Source organism: Diabrotica virgifera, chromosome 5 (assembly GCF_917563875.1).
Source record: "Diabrotica virgifera virgifera chromosome 5, PGI_DIABVI_V3a".
Taxonomy (NCBI): Eukaryota; Metazoa; Arthropoda; class Insecta; order Coleoptera; family Chrysomelidae; genus Diabrotica; species Diabrotica virgifera.
In genome coordinates, this window is record NC_065447.1 from 243,551,066 (window position 1) to 243,577,155 (window position 26,090).

The window sequence follows — 26,090 nt, forward strand, 5'->3', positions numbered from 1 at the left end:
GCATATCCGACAACTTGCACAGATTTGCTCTTCTTCTTCTTCTTCTTCTTTTTTTCTTCTTCTTCTTCTTCTTCTTCTTCTTCTTCTTCTTCTTCTTCTTCTTCTTCTTCCTACTTTATAGATAGGCTCAATGCCTGGGCCCAGAGCACGCCAAATAGAATTCTATTTTGCTGACGTCACAAAATAGAATTTCATAATGGGAGAATCGACGATTGCTAGGCAACGTGACGTCACTAAAATAGAATTCTATTTGGCGTGCTCCCGCACCTGTTTTACTTCGGTTTTTAGCCTCAATTGACATTGTCTGACCATCTTTTCCTCGGTCGTCCCAATGATCTTCTTTCATTTGGCGATTTGTCTCTTACTATTCGTACTATTCTATTTTCTATCATTCTTTCTATGTGTTGATTCCATTCTATTTTTCTTCTTTTGGTCCACATGTTTATTTCTTCTATACCACATCTCGCTCGTATTTCCTCACTTCTTACTCTGTCCCTTAGAGTTTGATTTGTTATTTTTTGTAAGACTTTAATTTCTGCTGTTTCTGCCATTATCGGTCTTATTGTTGATTTATATATCCTGGTTTTCGTTTCCATTGTGAGGTATTTGTTTCTCCAGATTGTGTTGTTCAGACATTCTGCTGCACTGTTCGCCATGTTCACTTGTTTTTGTACTTCTTCTTCCAATTTTCCGTAACTTGACAGTTTTATTCCCAAGTATTCGGTTCCCATCGCCTCGGTTCCGCTGATACCACTATCGATTTAGTTTTCTCTCTAGAGATCACTATGTTGTATATGAGAGCCGTGTCTTCGAATTATTTAATTAATCTTTGTAGGTCATCTTCAATTTTCGGCTGTTATTATGGCGTCGTCGGCGTAGCAAATTATCTTTATTTTCTTTTCTCCCATTCTATATCCTCTCCTTTTTTAACTTTCTTTATGATTTCATACATTATCAGATTAAATATTAATGGGCTCAGCGAATCTCCTTGTCTAATGCCAGTTTCATACTTGATAGGTTGCGATAGTTTCCCTTACATATTTGTTAAAGTGTGTTAATTTTTGTCGATCTGGGACTCTCGAAATACCTTTTTTCTAGAGCAAGGTTAAATGGTAGCTCATCACCCTGTCTACGTCCATTTTTTGCAATGGAAAGACCTTGAAAAATCGTTCTGAATTCTGACCATGCTTGCTGCTTCTGTGACTGTAAATAAAGTTCGTTGTATAAAATGAAGCGGTATTTGGAATTCCATCATAGCCAGGAGAAGTTTACATCTATTAACTGAGTTGTATGCAGCTTTGAAATCCACGAAAATGTGGTGGCTGTCGACGCTGAACTCTAGGGCATTCTCCCACTATTCGTACGGCGTAGGGAAGCATTCTTTTGTACACTACTTTGGACAGTACTTTATATGCTATATTGATAGTAGGGGAGGAAAGTATGCTAAATGTGCAGTCACTTTGCAGCGTTATGGGGACCTATTTTGAAGATTAGGTCCTAAAACCAAAAAAAGTTAAGTTAAGTTTTCCATTTTGGTAGGGACTTTCCATTTTTTAATTTAATTTTCCATTTCCAAAAAGTCTCGAATAAAAGTTACTTATTTTTACGCAAGGAATCCAAATCTGTAATAAAACATGGTGGCTCCTATTTAAGATTTTAGTAAACCCCATCCCACCTCCTTAAGGGGTCGTGTTTGGTGCCATTCGATAGATTTTTCAAAAATATTGAATACGTGTATTTTTCAGTTTTTCGATCTGATGTTCATTTCGTGAAATATCGCGGGATTCGTATTTAAAATTTTAAATTTACCCACCACCACTCTCCGTGGGAGGTCGTGTTTGGTATCATTCGATAGATTTTTGAAAAATTTTGAGCACGTTTTTTTCTTGTGAAACTTTGTGACTCACCCATTTCCTTAAGCCCCGCTCTAATCGTCAGATTTTTGAGATATACACTGTTTTGCATATACTTAACTTACCTTATCTTAATCTGACGATTTCGAGTTTTTCTAAGGATAGATTTTTTTTGGACCGCCCTTAACGAACTCCCCTGTATTAAGAGCCAATATATTATGGTAGAGGTACATTTACAGTGTACAAGGTTTCTCCCCATGTGATAATCTGACGCGCTCGAGTAACTGCAAAAATCCCCGATGACTCTATAATTTTATTATCACACATCATCATGTCTCCCTTTTTGTGAAGTGGACACAGTATGGCTCATAGGGTGATAAAAAATGTCAAGTTTACTTATTATTGTTGTTTTGAAAATCTAAATAAAGATAATTCTACATCTAGCAGTGGAAAGTTTTGCTTTAAAGTCATTAGTTTTATAAAATACGTTTAATTACAATTGTATTTTATATTGTTGTAACTATTGTACAAGAACATTAGGTGAAATTGGAAATGGAATCGAAAGGTAATAATTTTCAGACAAAACCAGTGGTGTGGAAGCAAAAGTTTTTCTGATAATGAAGTATTACCTATAATTAATTCTATACCTAGTTTCTTTTTCAGGCTCTCACATATAGTTTTCATATATTCATATTGATTGAATCGAATGCTATTTCCATGTCTATAAAACTTATGTATAGCTACTTCTTAATTTTTCTTCTCCAGACCTGCTAAAAATCTTCTCTATTATAGTTTGTTCGCTAAACTCAGACACAACTGGCTAGTGACTTTAGTAAATAATTTTGCAAATTTGATAAAATTGGCAAAAAACACAAAAATTACCTACTAAAGTCACTAGCCAGTTGTGTCTGAATTTAGCGAACCGACTATACCTTAAGTTTTATGCCTTTTTCTGAATTCGCTTTGTACATCCTCTGGTTTATGTTCTATTTCTATTATTATTTCGTATAGTTTTGTTGCTACATATTATAATAGTGATATGCTTCTGTAGTCCTGACAGTATCTCGTATTTATCTTGTGTGCTGGTACAAATATTGAATTTGACCATTCTGTAATCAATGTTTTTCCTTTCATATTAGATTTAAAATGTGTAATAATCTTTTCTTCACCTTTCCCCTATATATTGCGTCCTCTATGTTGTTTCTGGAACTGTTCCAGCTTTTCTTTTTCTTATTTTTGACAATATTTTAACTTTTATTCTCTCTATGTTGTATCTTTCATTATTTTTGTTGCGTTTTGTCTTGTATGTATCGTTTCTACGACTTCTTCTTTCCTTTTATTTTGATTTTTAACTCTTTATTCCACTATGGTGACCGTTTCTGTTTTCTATTATTTCTTGTGGCCCAACATACTAGTCTTGCTTTATTTATCACTCATTTCTCCTTCTTTGTCCAGTTCCTTCTCTAAATCCTCCTTGTATCTGATTTTCGTTGTTTCTTTCTTTAGTTGATGTATTATAATTATTTATTAAATGTAGTTTCCAGTAAGTAATGGTCATTGCCATTGCCTGTTTATAGCTTCTTTTCATTCTTACGTCTCTTATTTAGCTCCTCTCTGTTTTTTGCACTATAGTATAGTCAATATTGTGTTGTTCGTTTCTTAATATGACTTCAATCATTTATTACTTCTTGCAGTTTATTTCAGAATTCATTCTGTTGTCTTTTTGGTTGCATCTTCATCAGGTCCACAATATATAATAATTAGGTTTGTAATTGCTTTCTATTAGTCCACAGTACATTGTCTTTTTGGAAGATGATTACAAAACTCTTAAAAATGGTCTTAACTGCTTCGTTTGAGCGGTCTACCACTTTCTGAAAAGTTTCAGAGTGCATGTTGGACGCGTTTCCGCGTCCCGCCTCATTAAAATATTTACGTTGTCGGACTAACGAAACGCGGCTGCAACTTTGTCGGACAAGAGATCGACAATCTTTATTAATTAAATATAAGTACTTTAAATTGAAAATTAAGAGTTTTGTAATAATAAAATCGTAGAGACCGATACCCGCAAGATGTCACTCGAGCGCGGTAGTTTTGTTATTACAATACTCTTAATTTTCAATTGAAAGTACTTATATTAAATTAATAAAGATTGTCGATCTCTTGTACGACAAATTTATAACCGCGTTTCTTTAGTCCGACAAGGTAAATATGTTAATGACGCGGGACGCGGAAACACGTCCAACCTGCACACTAAAATTTTTCAGAAAGTGGTAGATTCACTCAAACGAGGCAGTTAAGATCATTTTTAAGACTTTTGTAATCATCTTCCAAAAAGACGATGTACTGTGGACTATATGTGCCAATCTCCAAAACTAGGTACTCTAAGTATATCCTCATTTAAATATGTCCAATTTCCTACTTTATTGATGATATTTTTTATCATGCATGCTGCCCCTGCCTAAGCTCTCCTTTTTCTTCTACTCCTTTTCCTTTTATTTCTGTTTTAGCTACGATATAGGGTGTTTCATTGGAAAAGCAACATACGTTAACTGTAGAAAGAGGACACTCAGTTGGTCTCAAAAATACCACACTAATGGGTCTTACTTCATTAATAACAAAGATACTGGGCGTTTTATCTATTTTGCCATTTTCTTATTTGGTTCATAACTTTTTAACCACGCTGTATATTTACTTGATATTTGGCATACAAATATTCTTTAAGGTGTACAATCAACTAATTTATTTACAATTGTAAAAAATCCAGGTCCGCATTTAAAAATATTGGAAAAATATTCCGACCCAAAAACAACACCCTGTACATTAAATTTTTTTAAAATAGATTTTGCATTTCATAAAGAATAAAAAACTAAATTTAGCGGTATACTTTTAATTTTCGGCAAAATGATTTTTCTGGTCAACTTTTGAATTTGAATTCTGAAATTATGCAAATTGCGAGAGCTCGAAGTAGAAAAAAAATTGAAATACGACTTATAACTTGCTAAACACAGTGTATATTTATTTTATATTTAACATAGAATATTCTTAAGACCGTCAAATCAATTAATTTATTTATAATTTAAAAAAATCCAGGGCCGGATTAAAACACATTGGAAAAATGTTCCGACCCAAAAAGAAAACACACCCTGTACATTAAATTATTTTAAAATGAATTTTGCATTTGAAATGAGGATGAAAAACTAAATTTAGTGGTATACTTTTAATTGTCGGCAAAATGATTTTTCTGGTAAAATTTTGAATTTGAATCCTGAAATTATGTGAATTGCAAGAGCTCAAAGTCAACAAATTAAAATGTGACTTAATTCTAAATAATACCATTCTTTAATCTAAATTGGTAAAATGTTAACATTTCAGTGTTTTTTATTATGGCGACAAATCATTCATAACAAATATTCACCTTCAAATAACGAATAAATAATAAAGAGTTCACCAAAAATATATCAATTCGAAATCCGTTTTAATAGTTATTTATGATATAAGTGTTAATAAGTACACGTTTAAGGCACGCATGTGAATGTTTGCAGAATGAGCGAAAGCGAGTTCTGCAATTCACATGAGTGCCTTAAAAATGTACTTTTTAACATGCATATCATACAATATTTTTTTTCTACAAACGTAATTACAGGACAATATCTACAAAAACTTTTACTTGAACTTGACTGACATTCCAATTTTATATTTTTTTGACATTACATCAAAATTGCATATACGGTCAATACGAACTGCAGTGCCTTAATTTTTTTTTAAAGCACTAGTGCCTTAAAGTAGCATTTTTAACACTCGTATGGAGTGCTAAAAATTGCATTTTTAACACGGTTGTAGAAAAAAATTAATCTACAGGGTGTTTTTTTTGGGTCGGAACATTTTTTCAATATTTTTTAATCCAGCCCTGGATTTTCTTATAATTGTAAATAAATTAATTGATTGGACACTTTAAAAAATATTCGGTGTAAAATATAAAATAAATATACAGTGTGTTTAGCAAGTTGTAAGTCGTATTTAAATTTTTTTCTACTTCGAGCTCTCGCAATTGGCTTAATTTCAGAAATCAAATTCAAAATTTGATCAGAAAAATAATTTTGCCGAAAATTCACAGTATACCACTAAATTTAGTTTCTTATCCTCTTTTCAAATGCAAAATCTATTTTAAAAAAATTTAATGTACAGGGTGTTTTTTTGGGTCGGAATATTTTTCCAATATTTTTAATCCAGACCTGGATTTCTTACAATTGTAAATAAATTAGTTGATCGTACACCTTAAAGAATATTTGCGTGCCAAATATCAAATAAATATACAGTGTGGTTAAAAAGTTATGAACCAAATAAGAAAATGGCAAAATAGATAAATCGCCCAGTATCTCTGTTATTATTGAAGTAAGACTCATTAAGTATGGTATTTTTGAGACCGCTTAAGTGTCCTCTTTCCACAGTTAACGTATGTTACTTTCCCAATTAAACACCCTCTATACTTCAATCTTTATATCTTCTGTTTCTTTCCCCAGTTCCACTTCTTTTTCGTTTATGTTTCTTCCATTCCATGAGCCATTTTTAAAACGAACTTCTCTTGGTTTTTCTTTATGTTGCCCTTTAAATTTATTTCCTTTCTTGTCTTTGTTATCATCTTTATATTCACTCTTATCCTGTGCTTTTTGTGCTTTTTCATTTCCTGTTCCGTCCACGTATTTTTTTATATTAGTTTTTGCAATTGATTATGCAGGGAAAGACCCAAGGAACAAAAAGCATAGAGAGACGTAGACTGTCATGGCAGCGCAACTCGAGAGAATGGTACGGAAGTGCATCAAATGAACTTTTCAGAGCAGCCGTCTGCAAAGTTTAAAAAACTATGATGATTGCCGACGTCCGACGCGGAGACGGTACTCGAAGAAGAAGTTTTTGTAACTAGCTGGCACTTTATTGCTTGCAGTTTTTCTATCATGTTTTTTAATTCCATTTCTGTGTTTCATTCCATGTTTATGTCTGCTTCTTAAAGTACCTATCCCTTCCGGATGTTGGCGATCATCATGGCAATCTTGACTTTGCTTACCGCAGCGCGAAACAGCTCAGTGGTAGTCGTGTTATACCACTTTCGTAAATTTTGAAGCCAGGAAATGCGTCTTCTTCCCAGTCCACTTTTACCATTTACCTTCCCTTGGAGAATCAGTTGGAGAAGGCCGCAACGTTCTTGATTTCTCATTACATGTCCTAGATATTCTAATTTTTTTGTTTTGATGGTTATGAGAATCTCACACTCTTTCCCCATTCTACGCAGGACTTCCACATTAGTAATTCGGTCAACCCAGGATATACGTAAGATGCGCCTATAACACCACATTTCGAAAGCTTCGAGCCGATTCATAGATGCAACATTTAGTGTCCACGCTTCCATTCCGTAGAGCAGAACTGTGAATATGTAGCATTTTAACAGAAGGTATTTTGTTTTTAATGATATGTCTCGACTGTTGAAAATGGGTCTCTCGTAACCTGCTTTCGCTTTTATTATTCGCTGTTTAATTTCTGTTGAGTGGTCCCATTGGCTATTTAAATTCGTACCCAGATATGTATATTGCTCAACTCTTTCGATATTCTGTTGGTTGATTGTAAGTTGAGCGTTTAGTATTGGTTTTTCACTAATTGTCATAAATTTGGTCTTCTTTATGTTAAGAGCTAGTCCGTATTTCTTGCTGACTTCTGTTATACGATTTGTTAATATCTGTAAAGCATTCAGATTATCGGCAAAGACTATGGTGTCATCTGCATATCTAATGTTATTCAACCATTCACCATTTATTAATACTCCTTTCGCACAACCGTCTAAAGCTTCCTTAAATACCCATTCAGGGTAAATATTAAATAGTAGTGGAGATAAAATACAGCCCTGTCGTACTCCTCCTTCTATTGCAATTTTATCAGCTAACTGGTCTTCTATTTTGATTTTGGCCGTTTGATTGTAATAAATGTTTCTGATAATTCTTAGATCTTTGTTGTCAATTCCAATTTCTTGTATTAGAGTTATTAATTTGTCATGTTTTACTTTGTCAAATACTTTCTGGCAATCAATAAAGCATACGTATATATCACAATTTACATCCCTGCATCTCTGAAATAGCACATGCATAGCATAAAGGGCCTCCCATGTTCCCAGAGCATCACGAAATCCGAATTGTGTTCTTGTTAGTTGTTCCTCGCACTTTGTATATTATATTATTCTTGTGAATGACCTTTAGAAATGTTTTAAGTAAATGGCTCGTAAGGCTTATAATTCTATAGTCTTTGGGGTTTTTTTGGAAGATTTATAAAAGTTGTTTCTATCCATTTTTGGGGAATTATGCCTGTGTCATATATATTGTTAAATATATTTGTCAACCACTTTATGCCGTCGTAGTCCATAAGTTTTAAGAATTCGGAATGAAAATGATCAGGGCCTACTGCTTTACCATCTTTGGTACTTTTGATGGCATACGTTATTTCTTCAACTGTAAGTGGAGGTCTAGATTCGCAATTGGTGTTTGTTGTGATTATGTAAGTACTATAAATTTTTCATTTACTAATTATAATAATATAGTTAATATTCAACGGTGAAAATGTATTCTTAAGAAAACGAATAATTTTGAAAGTGATGTTAAAAATATCTTATATTAGTCATTAAAATAACATATTCACATAATGTACCTACATATTTAGATGGCTGTAGAAATATTTCAAATATTTAAACATCATCCTCTTAACTCACTAACTATGCTCTGGGAATATTAAGAAAATCATTTATTATTATTCTTAAGGACGCTGGTACCAAGTGGCGATGGTGGTGGTACCACTTTCGAAGCAGTGAGTTGGCCAGTCGATGATTCGCCCGTTTGAAAAGAGGAAGAACTTACAAGATATCTTCAGTGAGGAAGAAGTCTTTTGCCGGCAAAGAGCCCGTGTTTGTATTTGGCATTCGCTAGCTAGTACCATAGTACCATTAGTACGGTGAGTTGTGAAAGGTTCGTTCGACTCAGGAAAATGAAGACGGTTTTTTGTGTGGTGGCGCTTGCGCTTTTTGGTAAGTTATATAACCATTAGGTACTTATTATTTTTCAGATAATTTTATTCTTTTTTAAAAAGAAAAACTATCAACAGTGTTCGATAATACAATATTTGTATTTACATGCCCATATTTTTGTCTAAAAAATGATTAAACTTTTATTTTTAAACCTAGGGAAAAATAAAGTTTTTAAATGAAATATTTTCATTTTTCATATTTAAATAAATGAGTTTCTAATTTTGTATTATAATATTTTATAAATCAAATTATTAGTTTAGTTTATATCAATTTCTCGTTAATAAAGTTAAGTGCTAATACGAATTTTTTCAAATATACAGGGTGTCCCGAAAATATTGGTCATAAATTATACCATAGATTCTGGGGTCAAAAATATGTTGATTTAACCTAACTTACCTTAGTACAAATGTGCACATAAAAAAGTTATAGCCCTTTAAAATTACAAAATGAAAATAATTTTTTTACAATATTTCGAAAACTATTAGAGATTTTTTATTGAAAGTGTGGCATGTGGCATTCTTATGGCAGGAGCATCTTAACAAAAAATTATAGTGAAATTTGTGCACCCCATAAAAATTTGATGGGGTTTTGTTCCCTTATACCCCTCCCAAACTTTTGTGTACGTTCCAATTAAATTATTATTGTGGTACCAATAGTTAGACACAGTATTTTTAAAACTTTTTTGCCTCTTAGACTTTTTTCGATAAACCAGTTTTTATCGAGAGGCGGCTTCTTTTTTATTATGTTTACATAAAAATTGTATAGGGGTTTCGTTCCTTTAAACCCCCCAAATGTTTGTGTACGTTCCAATTAAACTTTTATTGCGGTACCATTAGTTAAACACAGTGTTTTAAAAACTTTTTTGCCCCTTAGTATATTTTCATATTATAAAAATGTAAATTATAGATTTTTCATATTATTACCAGGTCTCTATAATCGTATTTAACCATATACAAATAGGTGGTGGATTTGACAAATATTCAAAATATCTCGATAAAAACTGACTTTTCGAGAAAGTACTAAGAGGCAAAAAGTTTTAAAAACACTGTGTTAAACTAGCAATAATATAATACGAACACACACAAAAGTTTTGGGGGGTTTAAGGGAAAAAGCCCCCATAAAATGTTTATGAGGTGCACAAATTTCACTATAATTTTTTGTTAAGATGTTCCTGCAATAAGAATGCCACACGTCTATTTTCAATAAAAAATCTCTAATAGTTTTGGAAATATTAAGAAAAATTGATTTTAATTTTGTAACTTCAAAGGGCTATAACTTTTTTGATGTGAACATTTGTACTAAGGTAAGTTAGGTTCAATCAACATATTTTTGACCCCAGAATCTGTGGTATAATTTATGACCAATCTTTTCGGGACACCCTGTATTTTATATTTATTTACATAAAAATATACTCACATCAACCACTAAGGATTATTAGCGGGGGACATGCACAGAGAAAAATATACATATAATTACGTAAAAATACTTTACAATTTGGCATCTTCTTCTTGATGTGGCTATCCGTGACGAGTGTTGGTGATCATCATGGCAATCCTTTTCTTAACTGCAGGTAGCTGCACAGTTGTTTTGTTGAATAAGGTTATGAGGTTCTTTAATCAGGATGTTCTTTTTCTTCCTGGACCCCGTTTTCCAAATATTTTTCCTTCCAGTATGGCGTGTTGGAGTTCATATCTGGATTAATTTCGCATAATGTGTTCGAAATATTGTAACTTTCGAGATTTTATGGGGGTCAATACCTCTCTGTTCTTCTTCATTTTGAGGATCTCTTCATTTGAGACCCGGTCAGTTCACGGAATTTTAAGTATTCTTGGATACAGCCATATCTCAAATGCTTTCAATTGAGGGGTTTAGATTCAAAACCGGACATTTCCACTTAAGGTCAATCTGAGTAAACTAAAAAAAAAACAATTTACAACTTTACTGTTCCCTATCTCACATTGGAGGAAAAGTCCACTTTTGCATCTGAACCAATTCTTTCACACTGAATTACTACTAGGAGCTGTCCAATTTTGCTTTTTATCAAATTGTTAATAAATAGATCTCTAATCACAGATTCCAGAGGTGTATTCAACTACAGAGGTGTATTTTGACCAAAAAGTGGAAATGTCCGGTTTTGCATCTAGACCCCTCAATTTTCGGCACATATCTTCGTTCAAGGTCCACGATTCAACACCATAAAAATGACAGAGAAGACGTAGCATCGCAGCATTCTTGCTTTTATACCAAGAGAGAGGTGGTGGCTCTTCAAGACTTCAAGAAGGCCCCCATCCGGTTGAAGGTGCATCTAGCTTTTCCGATGCGCGATCTTATATCTTGGTTCTTGGTCCATTCGTCCATTCTTCATTTATTATGGTGCCGAGGTAGTTGCAGTGCCTTACTCTTTCTACAGGGGTTTGGTATTCTGTTATCTCTTCCTTGCTAATGATCGTAAGTTTTATCTTTTTTACGTTTATATTAAGTCCATATTCGTGACTGTAATACGTGATTTATTTATATAGACCAGGGCGCATCTGTAAAAATATTAGTACATTTGGACGTTGAGAGGTGACTCAAATTTTTTTGCAGAAATTGCTTAAAAATAGCTCAAATAATAATATTTGAGTTATCCTCCCTCTCAAAAAGGTCCGGAACATTGTTTAAATAATCAAAATGTCAAAAAATGAAGGAAAAATTCGATTTTTTTCTTCGCTTTTTGATTATAACTTTAAAAGTATTCATTTCCGAGAAAAGTTGTACCGACATAAAAGCTGCGTAATTAAATTTCATACAATATAGAATTGGTTGATAATTTAAAAAATAGTCACCCTTGTTGCAAAATAGCAATAATTGCGAAAAAACCATACAAAAACAAGTATTCGCATTTTACGTTTTTCAACCATTTATGCTACACTTAGGACCTTCCTATTTCACCCAGAAAAACTTTATGATACAGTAAAACAACACTGTAAATTTTATTAAGATCGGTTTAACAAATTTTGGAAAATAAATTTTGCAATCCAGCTTTCGCAAAAAAAAATCATTTTTTCAAAATGTTACAGGACTAAAAATAAAGCATATAGCAAGTTGATAATTTTTTTTTGCGTATAGAAGTGTACTGTACCTTTCATTTGCAATTTGCAAAATTAAAATCGATTAACTACAACGGCGTCAGGAATTTTTTTAAATAAACATTAATTATTGGTGCTACGCGCAGGACAGCGGATAGTTTGCTTTGATTGGGCATTCCAATGACCTTTGATAATGATTGATACATTTAAATTTTTATTATATTTCGATATAAATAAATAAATTTGTTTATTGCAAAATAAAAACACATACTCTATCCTTTGAACTAACACTTTTTTTAGCAAAAACTTTCTTTGTTCATATATTTTAACTTAGAGAATAAAAGTTTATTATTTTTAAACATATGCAATTGTTTAAACAATATTTCATAAATAATAATAAAATTAGTTTAATTTTTGTGGAATTAAAATATTAAAATACAACAAAATATAGAGTAAGAAAATAATATATTAGATAAAAATTGGAAGAAATTTTGGTGGAAATCAACGTGTGTAAATCGAACACAGCTGTCCTGCGCGTAGCACCAAAAATTAATGTTTATTTAATAAATTTCCTGACACCGCGCCGTAGTAATTAATCGATTTTAATTTTGCAAATTGCAAATGAAAGGTACAGTACACTTCTATATGCAAAAAAAAAATTCAACTTGCCATCTGCTTTATTTTCAGTCCTGCAACATTTAAAAATAATGATTTATTTTTGCGAAAGTTTGATTGCTAAATTTGTTTTGCAAAATCTATTAAACCGATCTTAATGAAATTTACAGTGTTGCTTTACTATATCATACAGTTTTTCTGGGTAAAATATGAAGGTCCTAAGTGTATCAAAAAAGGTTTAAAAACGTAAAATGCGAATACTTGTTTTTGTATGGTTTTTTTCGCAATTATTGCTATTTTTCAACAAGGGTGACTATTTTCTAAATTTTTAACCAATTTTATATTGTAGGAATTTAATTACGCAATTTTTATGTCAGTAAAACTTTTCTCAGAAATAAATAGTTTTAAAGTAATAATCAAAAAACCAATAAAAAAATCGAATTTTTCCTTCATATTTTGACATTTTGATTATTTAAACAATAGGTCAAACCGGCAAACAGGTGTATGTTCTCAAAGAAATTGAAAGTGTGTAAAAATTTTTTAATAATCAGCTAAGTACTTTCAACACATAACGTGCCATCATCAGAGCTTCGTCCTATTATAAATCCTTCATAGAAGAGCAATTGTTAAAAATCACATGAAAAATCATGGATACTGGGCAAAAGCCACATATATCGGGCCTTTTTAACGGTTTTATACCCGATATCTTTGGCTTTTGCCCAGTATCCATGATTTTTCAAGTGAGTTTTAACAATTGCTCTTCTATTAAGGATTTATAATAGGACGAAGCTCTGATGATGGCACGTTATGTGTTGAAAGTACTTAGCTGATTATTAAAAAAATTTTACACACTTTCAATTTCTTTGAGAACATACACCTGTTTGCCGGTTTGACCTATTTAGAAGTGTGTACAAGTCATACAGTCTATTTCAATTTATTTAAACAATGTTCCGGACCATTTTGAGTGGGAGGATAACTCAAATATTATTATTTGAGTTATTTTCAAGCAATTTCTGCAAAAAAAAAGTTGAGTCACCTCTCAACGTCCATCTCAAAACAGATGCGCCCTGGACTAATAAGGATTTGTAGGTCTTCTAGGTTGTCCGCAAATACTATGGTGTCATCTGCATATCTGATGTTGTTTAGGCGGTACTAATAGATGTAGATGCGACTGTTTACAATTCTGGATGCCCAAACAACATTTTTGGACTGCACCATTATTGGTCCAACAGCTTTTACATATTCACAAACTTTTATTCCTTGTATTGTTGAAAGTATGATACATTGATCTTTTGAAGAATGTTTAAAGCTGTTTAATGCATAGGAGTAAAATATACCTGACGTAATGGGTGCATTCCGCCAATTAGTAGCTAAATATGGTTCATCCATCTGCCCGCTTGTTTCTTCCCTGCCCAGTAAAATTTTATTACTGTTGATTCATTCATAATAGAGAAATAATAATTAAAATCATTTTGTTAATGTGTTTGTTTTTTTAGCTGTACAGACTACCTATAAATACTTTTTCACTGTCGAGGTTCCCACACGATTTAATTTTTAACTACTTAGTTTTTCATACTAAAACTGTTAAACATAATTTATAAGAAAAACTAATATTTAATATTTGTTTCGGAAGACTTTTAAATTATGTAGTCTCTTAATATACCAGGGCGCAGCTTTAAAATATTTGTACATTTGGACGTTGAGAGGTGACTCAAATTTTTTTGCAGAAATTGCTTAAAAATAACTCAAATAATAATATTTAAGTTATACTCCCTCTCAAAAAGTCCGAAACATTGTTTAAATAATCAAAATGTCAAAAAATAAAGGAAAAATTCGATTTTTCTTGTTTCTTGATTATAACTTTAAAAGTATTTATTTTCCACAAAAGTTGTACTAACATAAAAGTTGCGTAATTAAATTTACTATAATATAAAACTGGTTAAAAATTTCAAAAATAGTCACCCTTGTTGCAAAATAGCAATAATTGCGAAAAAACCTTACAAAAACAAGTATTCGCATTTTACGTTTTTCAACCATTTTTGCTACACTTAGAACCTACATATTTTACCCAGAAAAACTTTATGATACAGTAAAAGAAATACTGTAAATTTCATTAAGATCGGTTCAATAAATTTTGCAAAATAAATTTTGCAATCCAGCTTTCGCAAAAAAATTCATTTTTTCAAAATGCTACAGGACTGAAAATAAAGTAGATAGCAAGTTGCATTTTTTTGCATATAGAAGTGTACTGTACCTTTCATTTGCAATTCGCAAAATTAAAATCGATTAATTACCACGGCATCAAGAAATTTTTTAAATAAACATTAATTTTTGGTGCTACGCGCAGGACAGCGGATAATTTGCTCTGATTGGGCATTCCAATGACCTTTGATAATGATTGATAAATTTTAATTTTTATTTCATTTCGATATAAATAAATAAATTTGTTTATTGCAAAATAAAAACACATACTCTATCCTTTGAAATAACACCTTTTTTAGCAAAAACTTTCTTTGTTCATATATTTTAACTTAGAGAATAAAAGTTTATTATTTTTAAACATATGCAATTGTTTAAACAATATTTCACAAACAATAATAAAATTAGTTTGATTTTTGTGGAATTAAAATATTAAAATACAACAAAATATAGAGTACGAAAATAATACATTAGATAAAGATTGGAAGAAATTTTGGTGGAAATCAACTTGTGTGAATCGAACACAGCTGTCCTGCGCGTAGCACCAAAATTAATGTTTATTTAAAAAATTTCATGACGCCGTGGTAATTAATCGATTTTAATTTTTCAAATTGCAAATGAAAGGTACAGTACACTTCTATAAGCAAAAAAAAATCAACTTACTATCTGCTTTATTTTCAGTCCTGCAACATTTTAAAAAAATTAATTTTTTTTTGCGAAAGCTGGATTGCAAAATTTATTTTGCAAAATATATTAAACCGATCTTAATGAAATTTACAGCGTTGTTTTAGCATATCATAAAGTTTTTCTGGGTAAAATATGAAGGTCCTAAGTGTAGCATAAATGGCTGAAAAACGTAAAATGCAAATACTTGTTTTTGTATGGTATTTTTTCGCAATTATTGCTATTTTGCAACAAAGGTGACTATTTTTAAAATCTTTCACCAATTCTATATCGTAGGAAATTTAATTACGCAACTTGTATGTCAGTACAACTTTTCTCAGAAATGAACAGTTTTAAAGTTATAATCAAACAACCAATTAAAAAATCGAATTTTTCCTTCATATCTTGATATTTTGATTATTTAAACAATGTTGCGGGCCATTTTGAGTGGGAGGATAAATCAAATATTATATGAGTTATTTTCAAGCAGTTTCTTCAAAAAAATATGAGTCACCTCTCAACGTCCATCTCAAAAGAGATGCGCCCTGGACTATACATATTTTACTGGTATTATTTACGCGAGTTATACAGGATGCTCCTAAAATAACCTGAATGCTTTTGTGGATGATTCTTTATTTAATTTGAAGACTTAAGGCACGTATTCAATACATTGGTGCTCCGTGTAACTGCTCCACATAGTGGACACGTTGGTGCTCCCGGAGCGGTGTTGACGCTCGGCGATCCAATCGGTGGCGGTTTATATGTAGAGGAGTGCATGCCGTATCCATTGGAGCTGCTACACGGAGCACGGAGCACCAACGTAAAAAGAAGACTAAAAGTGCTCGGCATTTCTTATTTCGTGTTCAGATATATCTGCAACTTGTGTTTGTCTGTCTCTTATTTTGTAAGTTGGGGTAGTATATAGTGTTATGATCTGCTTTCTCTTACTTTTATAATAATTAGTATTTATTTAATTAATTAGTCAATTGTCGCAAATCATACATAAAAATTAAGAAAAATCTAAGGGTGCCTTTTTATCATACAAAAAAAAAAAAAAATAACTAAATTATCTTAGGTTATACTTATCCTTTCTCGTGGTTTCAATATCTCTCAGTTGATCCTTATCGGGATAAAATAGGAAAAGGAAATAAATAGAAATACCATAAATAAGCACATACAAATCTTTTATTATCAAAAGCAGTACTCAATTAAATCCTGTGGGCATAACTGTCCCAATGACATTTAACTACATAAATTAATTTTAATTCAACAAATATTTATCGGTTTGTTCTTGATAACATTGACAAAACAAGCTAAACAAACAAATTTAGGTATTCGCAAAACTACTTATACTTCCTATTAAATTTTTGAAATATTGGAATCTTAGTTCATATGCTTTTACTAAAAAATTAACTTCTGAACATAAAGAACCTTTTGATTCACACACAATGATGTCTCCTCTTGACCCAAACAGCTCTTCCTTGTTGATTATGTTAGGCTACCCATCAAAGCCCTCTCCGTTCTCAGCATCAATCCAGCAGCATACCATCAACTAATTCTCCAAAACACGGGCCAGGCCTCTTTTAACCAGTACTCGTTACAAAAACTCCAAAATTCTCTCCTCTCTTTCTCACAATAGTATTCTCTCCCTTGGACTTTACAAAATCAAAGAGGTATTTGTTCTCAATTTGATCTGTCTCTCGTTCCACTTTTCAGCTACACTCTTCACTATCTAACAACCACTGGTACTTGCTTCTGAACTATTCACGAAAACTTTGACTGCTCTTCTCCGATGCCGGTCACATAATAATCTCCTTTTCCAAACTATCTGAACATTCAACCTTCTCTCATCCCCATTCCAAATTGCTAAACCAATCAGAAACATTTCTCTCTCCCCATTCCTCTTTTTTCATTTGAAAAACCCATGCATCCTTCCAAACAAATATTTCTACTCATGATGATTACTTTTCGGGAATTCTACAAATAAAGGGCTTAAACAAAGAGCCTTAAAATTCCAACTTTCTCTACATTACTTTTCTAAATATAATAATTACCTGTGGCTTTTGGCCTCTCCCGTAACAAAGCAACCGTTTTAAAATTCTAATCCCGAAATAAATTGTCTATTCACATCGCTTTATTTACTAATGTCTTTAATTCTTCAGGGAAAAACTCATTAAGGATAAACCCACTGCTTAAAAGCTAACTTTTAATAAATAGTTACAAATCAATATACAGGGTGTATCAAATTTATGTGCCCGCGTTATATTAAAAAAAATAAAATTTTTATTCTATCTTTGATTGACAAAATGATACACAATAATAGATATCCTTTTTTTGTAATAACTCTGAGTAATATTTTACCCATTCATCAATTTGTATTGGTTCTATCTTTACCATCGTTTCATTGTTATTTTGTCTGAGGTTTCTCAATGTTCTTCTTGTCTCCCTTGCTTTTGAGCTTGCTATTAGGCTATCTGTCTCTTTTTTTTGGCAAAATTGTTTTGTTTCTGATATTTATTTCTTTTTTTTTCGTATATGTTTTATAGATGTGCCTTTTGTATTCTCTTTGTCTTCTTGATGTCCTGTGGTCAGTCACTTTTGGCAAATTTTCTTCTATTCTTCTATTTGGTTTTCTATCTTTGTTGTCGATTGATTGATCATCTTTTTGATTGATTTATTTTATGTTTTCACCCTTATTACATTTTCTTGTTATTAGACTAATGTGATCATTATTTCTTATACATATTTTTGATCTCACCAAATGGTGGTCTGTTCCTCAGGTGGCTCCCCCATATGGTCTCGTTTCTTCAACCTTCATCATTGATTTCTGTTTAACAATTACATAGTCTATTATTGACTTCTGCTTGAGAACTGGTTTTGTATATGCATATTTATGTATCTCTTGATGATTAAAGAAACCATTACATATATGTATTCTTAACGAATACTGGTCACATACCTAAGTTAACGAATACTGGTCTTTGCTTCCATTCTTATAAAGAAATTTTCTCTATATGGGCCCACTATTTTGTTACTATACTTTTTTCCAGTTTTTGCATTGAGGTCTCCCATCAATATAATTTCTTTCCGACTGTTTACGTTTTCGAGTGTTGCTTGTAAAATTTCTTCAAATTGATCTTTTTCTTCTCCTTTGCTGTCGTTAGTGGGGGATATACTTCTTTTATGTCTACACTGATTATTCTTTCATTTATGACTCTCCAATATTATATATTTTTTTATATTCATTTCTTATGCTACAGACACTCCTGTTTTGCTCTTGGTTCTTATTTACTCCGATGTAGTAATAACCATATTCCTGTCTAATTTCGTTTCGTTGACCCTTTTTCTTTATATCAGTAAGTACCGCTCAGTCCATTTCCCCTTCTTTTAGTTCGGTGAAAATATACTCTGCAAATGCAAACATTCTATTTTCATTTTCCGTTTTCCTTTCCGTTTGTTTCCGTCCACTATGGTAGGGTAGCCCAAGCGGGGATTTTTGCGGTTACTCGAGCGCGTCAGATTTTCATATGGGGAGAAACCTGGTACCCTGCAGATGTACCTCTACCATATATTGGCTCTTAACACAAGGGAGTTCGTTAAGGGGGGCCCGAAAAAAAAATCTATCCTTAAAAAACTCGAAATTGTCAGATTAAGATAAGGTAAGTTAAGTACATGCAATAGAGTGTATATTTAAAAAATCTGACGATTTGAGCCGGGCGTATAGTCCTGTCGCCAGGGGGGGTACAACGGCCTTCTTAATTCAGATGGACTTACCCAAGTTTTTTTTATGTATTTTGGCCCGTAGAACACGAATTTTTTGGGTAAAAGTTGATCCGGATGTCGATAAGAACGGATAAACAAAGAACTTGAGGAATTACATAACAGCGATTTCTCGCAAAACAAAACATTTTTTTGTATTTTTTGGGTCATTCTAACCAAAAAATGTTCCTACAAGTTTTTTCGTAGGATGCAGAGTTTTCGAGATAAACGCGGTTGAACTTTCAAAAAATCGAAAAATTGCAATTTTTGAACCCGAATAACCTTTGAATAAGAAATAAAATAGCAATTCTGCTTACCGCCTTTAAAAGTTTGAGTCAAATTATATCTGTTTTGAATATTTGCATTGCTAAAAATTTATTTTTTGATTGTTAAAAAAAGCTATAAACACATAGTGTTTGCCGTGCCTAATACATGCGTTTTAACGCATGCTACGTAGAAATAGCCTCGCTTGCACTTTTACCTCTTCTACCTACTCGTTCGATTTTAAATGAGAAATCATTAAAAATATCACTCAAGCACTAGGTGTTTATAGCTTTTTTTCCCAATAAAATAATAAATTTTTAGTAATACAAATAATTAAAATAATTAAAACCGATATAATTTGACTTGAACTTTCAAATGCGGTAAGCAGAATTGCTATTTTATTTTTTAATCAAAAGTTATTCGGGTTCAAAAATTGCAATTTTTCGATTTATTGAAAGTTCAACCGCGTTTATCTCGAAAACTATGCATCCTACGAAAAAATTTGTAGGAATATTTTTTGGTTAGAATGGCCCAAAAAATACAAAAAAATGTTTTGTTTTGCGAGAAATCGCTGTTATGCGATTCCTCAACTTCTTGGTTTATAACAATCTTATCGACATCCGGATCAACTGTTACCCAAAAATTCGTGTTCTACAGGTCAAAATACATAAAAAAAACTTGGATAAGTCCATCTGAATACAGGAGGCCGTTGTACCCCCCCTGGCGACAGGACTAGTAAGGAAATGGATGAGTCCCAAAATTTCACAAGAAAAATGCGAATATTTCGCGAAATGAATGACAGATCGAAAAACTAAAAAATACATGCTCAATATTTTTTAAAAATCTATCGAATGATACCAAACACGACTTCCCACGGAGAGGGGTGGGGGGTAAATTTAATATTTTAAATACGAATTCCGCGATATTTCGCGAAATAAACATCAGATCGAAAAACTGTAAAATACACTTATTCAATATTTTTGAAAAATCTATCGAATGGCATCAAATACGACCTCCCACGGAGGTGGGGTGGGGGGGGGTTACTTTAAAATCTTAAATAGGAGCCCCCATTTTTTATTGCAGATTTGGATTTCTTACTTAAAAATAAGTAACTTTTATTCGAAACATTTTTCGGATTATGGATAGATGGCGTTATAATCGGAAAAAACGATTGTTGGAAATGGAAAATTAAATTAAAAAATGGCAAGGGCCCACTAAAATGGAACACTTTACTTAACTTTTTTTTGGTTTAGGATCTACTCTTCCCAACCCAATAGGTCCCCATAACGCTCGAGTGACTGCACATTTAGCATACTTTGCTCCCCTACCATTATCTAATCCCATGACATTGAAAATAGCTTTAAACTTAGTAAACAAGTGGGTTCATCTCTTATTTATTAGAATAACTATTTTAAAACCGAGAGCACAAAATAGCGAGTGAATTATTTCGTGTAATTTTGTTTACTAGGCAGTTGGTTTCTTATTTTGATTTAGAGCAGGCCACAGGCCATTCTGAAGATCCCAGGAGAGCGAAACGTACGTAAAGGGATGGTGGTTATCTCTGAAATGAATAAAATATTAACTGTCTTTCATTTTCAATGACTACATACTGTTCTATTCTGTACATATTGTTAAACCGTGTTAAACTATGCATATTGGAGTGTATTGACGTATTTCATTGAGTCTCCAACTTGAAACGATTTTTATGTTGCGTTTATTTCAGCATAGTCTAGAAAGCCACTGCGCATCCGCTAGGAAAAATATTCCGATTCGAATTTTTTGCACAATCTTACTCAAAAAGGACTCCTTTTAACAAATTTGCATGTTGCCAGAACCAAAAGTTGGTCAAACATTTTTTAAACGTTTTTTTTTTGTTTTTTTCCTAAAATTATTTTTTTGCATGGAACAAAGTTTCTTTTAGGTTTTTTGGATCATTCCAAACAGTAAAGGTTTTTAGTGACTTTTCTCTAAAGTTAATAGTTTTTGACATATAAGCGATTAAAAATTGAAAAATTGCGAAATCAGCCATTTTTAACCTTCAATAACTATGTGAAAAACTTAAAATTTTAATGTTGCCAAAGTAGGTAGATATTTTTTAAACATCGATTGATGAAATCCCGAAGAGTTTTTTGCCATACAATATTCAAAACTCCTTTGTTTTTTAATTTCTAATCACGCGTGCGCGACACTATTTTTCACCGTTGCATGTGTATACAGTATGGTGCAAATGAAAGTAATAAATTCGTTATTTCGTAAACCGGCGACTTTAAGGAAAAAACCCGAAACAGGTCGATTTTTATTTTTAAGTTACGATATTGTGGCATATATGGTATACTAGTGACGTCATCCGTCTGGGCGTGATGACGTAATCGATGATTTTTTTAAATGAGAATAAGGGTCGTGTGGTAGCTCATTTGAAAGGTTCTTCAATTCTCTATTCAGTAATGTAAACATTTACATAATTATTTATACAGGGTGTCCAAAAATTTTTTATTAAATTAAATTATATGACAAAAAAGAAGTAGAAGGACACCCTGTATAAATAATTATATCAATGTTTATATTACTGAATAGAGAATTGAAGAACCTTTCAAATGAGCTAGCACACGACCTCTATTCTCATTTAAAAAAAATCATCGATTATGTCATCACGCCCAGATGGATGGCGTCACTAGTATACCATATACGCCACAATATCATAACTTAAAAATAAAAATCGACCTGTTTCGGGATTTTTCCTTATAGTCGCCGCTTTACGAAATAACGAATTTATTCCTTTCATTTGCACCATACTGTCGGTGGAAAATAGTGTCGCGCACGCTTGAATAGCAATTAAAAAACAAAGGAGTTTTGAATATTGTATTGCAAAAAACTCTTCGGGATTTCATCAATCGATGTTTAAAGAAGATCTACCTATCTTGGCAACATTCAAATTTTCAATTTTTCACATAGTTTTTGAGGGTTAAAAATGGCCAATTTCGCAATTTTTCAATTTTTATTATATGTCAAAAACTATCAACTTTAGAGAAATGTCACTAAAGACCTTTTCTGTTTGGACTGATCCAAAAAACTTAAAAAAACTATGCACAAAAAAAAATTTTAAGAAAAAAACAAAAAAAAAAAGAATGTGTGTGTACTTTGTACGCACGTAAGAAGTTATACTTCTACTACATATTATGTGATTTTTAAGACTATACCAAAAATTTAAAAAAATAAAAGAATAAAACGCACACAAACACATTGAAAAATGCCACAAAGAAAAAATGATTTCTGGACGATAATAATTGTTGGCAGAAATTTTAAATACGCATTTGCTGAAAAAAAAATTATATAACAAATATACTTACAATCATAATATGCATAAAAAAATAAGAAAATAAAACTTGCATCGGGAATTGAACCCTTGAATTTCGTGCCGCTTTGACTCGTAATCGAAGCGTAGACTCACTCGTCCAATCGCACATTATTAATCATGTGGAAAAATACGGTAACTGAACGTTTTACTGTTTGACAATTGTTTTGAAAATTATGTAGTTTAAATTTTGTGGAAGAAAATATAAAAATATAACAAAACAGTAAGAAAACAATATATTAGATGAAGATTGGTAGAACTTTTGTTGGTAATCAAATTAAGTATGTAAATCAAAGCATTACATACCTACTAGATAAATAAATCTACGCCAAAAAATCATAATTTAAAAATAAAAATCGAACCTAATCTGGGATTTCTCTCTAAAATCCGCATTCTTGAGAAAATAAATGTATGTATTTCAACCTAACCCAAATGTATAATTACAATATGATTATAATAAAAACTAGGTACTTACCAAATTAGAATGAGTTTTCCTTGTCCAAAAGTCCAAAAATATAGGTATATGAAAACTATTTAAAAAGGCAGTATAACTATTAACTAACTTTTGTTTGTTGTTTCTTTTCACACAAATTTTAAAACGCAACAACCATAAATAATCTAACTACAGCTGTGCCACAGCCACCATATTGAATAATTTTTGACATGTCATTTGAACATCCAATCAGAACAAAGTTATAATGCGCATGCGCTCGGTCGCTAGGTTTTCCCATATAAAAATTTACCCTCTATCGCCGGTAAAGAAGTATAACTTCAAAAATCGTTTAAAAAAATTTTGACCCACTTTTGGTCTTGGCAACATGCAAATTAAAAGAGGTTCTTTTTGAGTAAGATTGTGCAAAAAATCCGAATCGGAATATTTTTCCTAGCGGATGCGCAGTAGCTTTCTGGACTAGCAATTATTTCATTTCGTGATTCATCTCCGTAAATCCTATTGAAACGTAGTATTTTTTCACGATTTTGCACACTCCACTGATTTAAAGAGTAATACTGTTAAACAATCGAAAGTTCAGGGTCAACAAATGCTCTACTTTCTCTAATAAGTTCACGACTCACGAGGTAAATGATGAATAATTATTATTTGTTCTGCTGCTTGTGATTAATTGCTCCCCCGTTGACGGTTTGAGGATTCGTTTCTCGTTTCGCGATGCAGATATCTCCATCTTCTCCGTGGTTCGTATGTTTCGAAGTTTCGAACGTATTGTGGGGCAATGAGTTCCTTTTATAATGAATGAGATTGCTGTACTTATCAGCTCATCGGAGAAAACAGGCCAGTTTTTGTTATAGTGATGGTAGAGATTGATCAGACTGTACAGTAGAGTGCATCGAAAAAATAAAAGTTGGAAATGTTATATCTAATAGCGTGAAAAAGTTGCTAGTGTTATTTTTCAGCATATTAGTATTTTTAATTTTTTTTCTAAGCGAATTTTCTGCCCACCCAACGACCTTGAATTTTATTATACAGTATGTCCCTGTATAAGTTGTATTCATATGGAAATTTTTTTATTATTAATTTTACGAAAAAAGTTATTCTTCATAAAAAGCTCTGCATGGTCCAAAACCTAAGATTTAACCATCAAATATCCAATTTTTGGAATATTATACGAGGTATGTCAAAAAGTTTGAATTTCACTCAAGAGTAAAGTAGCTTTATTTCTGACAATATTGAAAATTACTATTATGAAAAGTTGTTTGGAATTAAAAACTATATTCTAGTATGCAATTACATCCTTCTAATTGAAAATTTTTTTTTTTTGAAAAATTATGGATAACTACATTATTTTCAGTTAGGTATTTCAATTCAGATAACTCTTTTATTATTAATTTTACGAAAAAAAGTGATTCTTAATAAAAAGTTCTGCATGGTCTAAAACCTAAAATACAACCATCTTATGTCAAATTTTGTCAATTTTATACGAGGTATGTCAAAAAATATGAATTTCGCTCAAGAGTAAAATACGTTTATTTTTCACAATATCGAAAATTGTTATTCTAAGAAGTTATTTAGAATTAAAAACTATGTTTCAGTATGTAATTACATCCTTCTAATTGAAATATTCTGAACTATAAAAATACTTTACTTTTGATCTAAATTTATCTTTTTTAACATACCTCGTATAAAATTGATAAAATTTGATATAAGACGGTTGTATTTTAGGTTTTAGACCATCCAGAACTTTTTATTAAGAATCACTTTTTTTAGTAAAATTAATAATAAAAGATTTATCAGAATTGAAATAACTGAAAATAATATTAGTTATCCACAATTTTTCAAAAAAAAATTTCAACTAGAAGGATGTTATTGCATATTAGAATATAGTTTTTAATTCCAAACAACTTTTCATAATAGCAATTTTCAATATTGTGAAAAATAAAGCTACTTTACTCTTGAGTGAAATTCAAACTTTTTGACATACCTCGTATAACATTCATAAAATTTGATATGTGATGGTTGAATCTTGGGTTTTGGACCAGCAGAACTTTTTATAAAGAATAACTTTTTTCGTAAAATTAATAATAAAAAAGTTTTCCATATAGATACAACTTACAGGGACATACTGTATATCTGATTTTTATGGAAATTTTAATTTATATTATTTGGAATAGAATATGTGCTAACTCGATCTAAGATCAATTAAAGAAAACTTAAAATGTTTTCAATTACAAATTTAAACGATATTTAAAATTTTATTTGTTTTTTTAGTCTCCCCAACCCCTTTGAAATGTCCCGCTTCGTGAATTCGTGCGTGTAATTTTCACTTACCTATGTTTGGTGCGCTGCCTTACTTTGTTATTATTGTTGTTTGTAAATTAAAGATTTTTAAATAGATAAACCAGGACCATGAGGAATAAAATCAAGATGTACTGTGGACCGCCCCATTTTTGGGCAACCACCACATATACCTGAAAATGTTTTACCGAAATACAAGCAAGCGATGAAGTTTTTTGGTTGCAAGAGGATAAAAAACTCAGCAAGAAAGAGCCAGAATTTTCTGGTATTGCCGAACAGGTTGCAATTAAATTGGAGGAAATATGGAAAAAGGCTTTAATTCCAATAATTTAACATACAAGAATTATTCAGCTTTTAAAAGCCTATCATGACAAATATATGAAACTTATGAAACCATTTAAGAACAGACAAAACAGTGAGTTTTACAAAACTAAAATTCAATGCTTTAAGAACAAAAGTAAAACTACACGTTTCGATCTTGCAGCATGCAAATGTGACACTCTGATTA

The 26,090-nt window shown here is 31.7% G+C and overlaps 1 protein-coding gene across 1 annotated transcript in view; it reads left to right on the forward strand.

Annotated features, from left to right (window-relative positions):
• Window positions 1-8,700: 8,700 nt before the first annotated feature.
• Window positions 8,701-26,090, forward strand: part of LOC114325098 (protein obstructor-E-like) — a 74,021-nt gene continuing 56,631 nt past the window's right edge. The window contains exon 1 of the mRNA XM_028273037.1: window positions 8,701-8,913. Within this exon, the coding sequence (XP_028128838.1) occupies window positions 8,874-8,913 (40 nt within the window). The 5' untranslated portion in view covers window positions 8,701-8,873. The remainder of the gene's footprint in view (window positions 8,914-26,090) is intronic.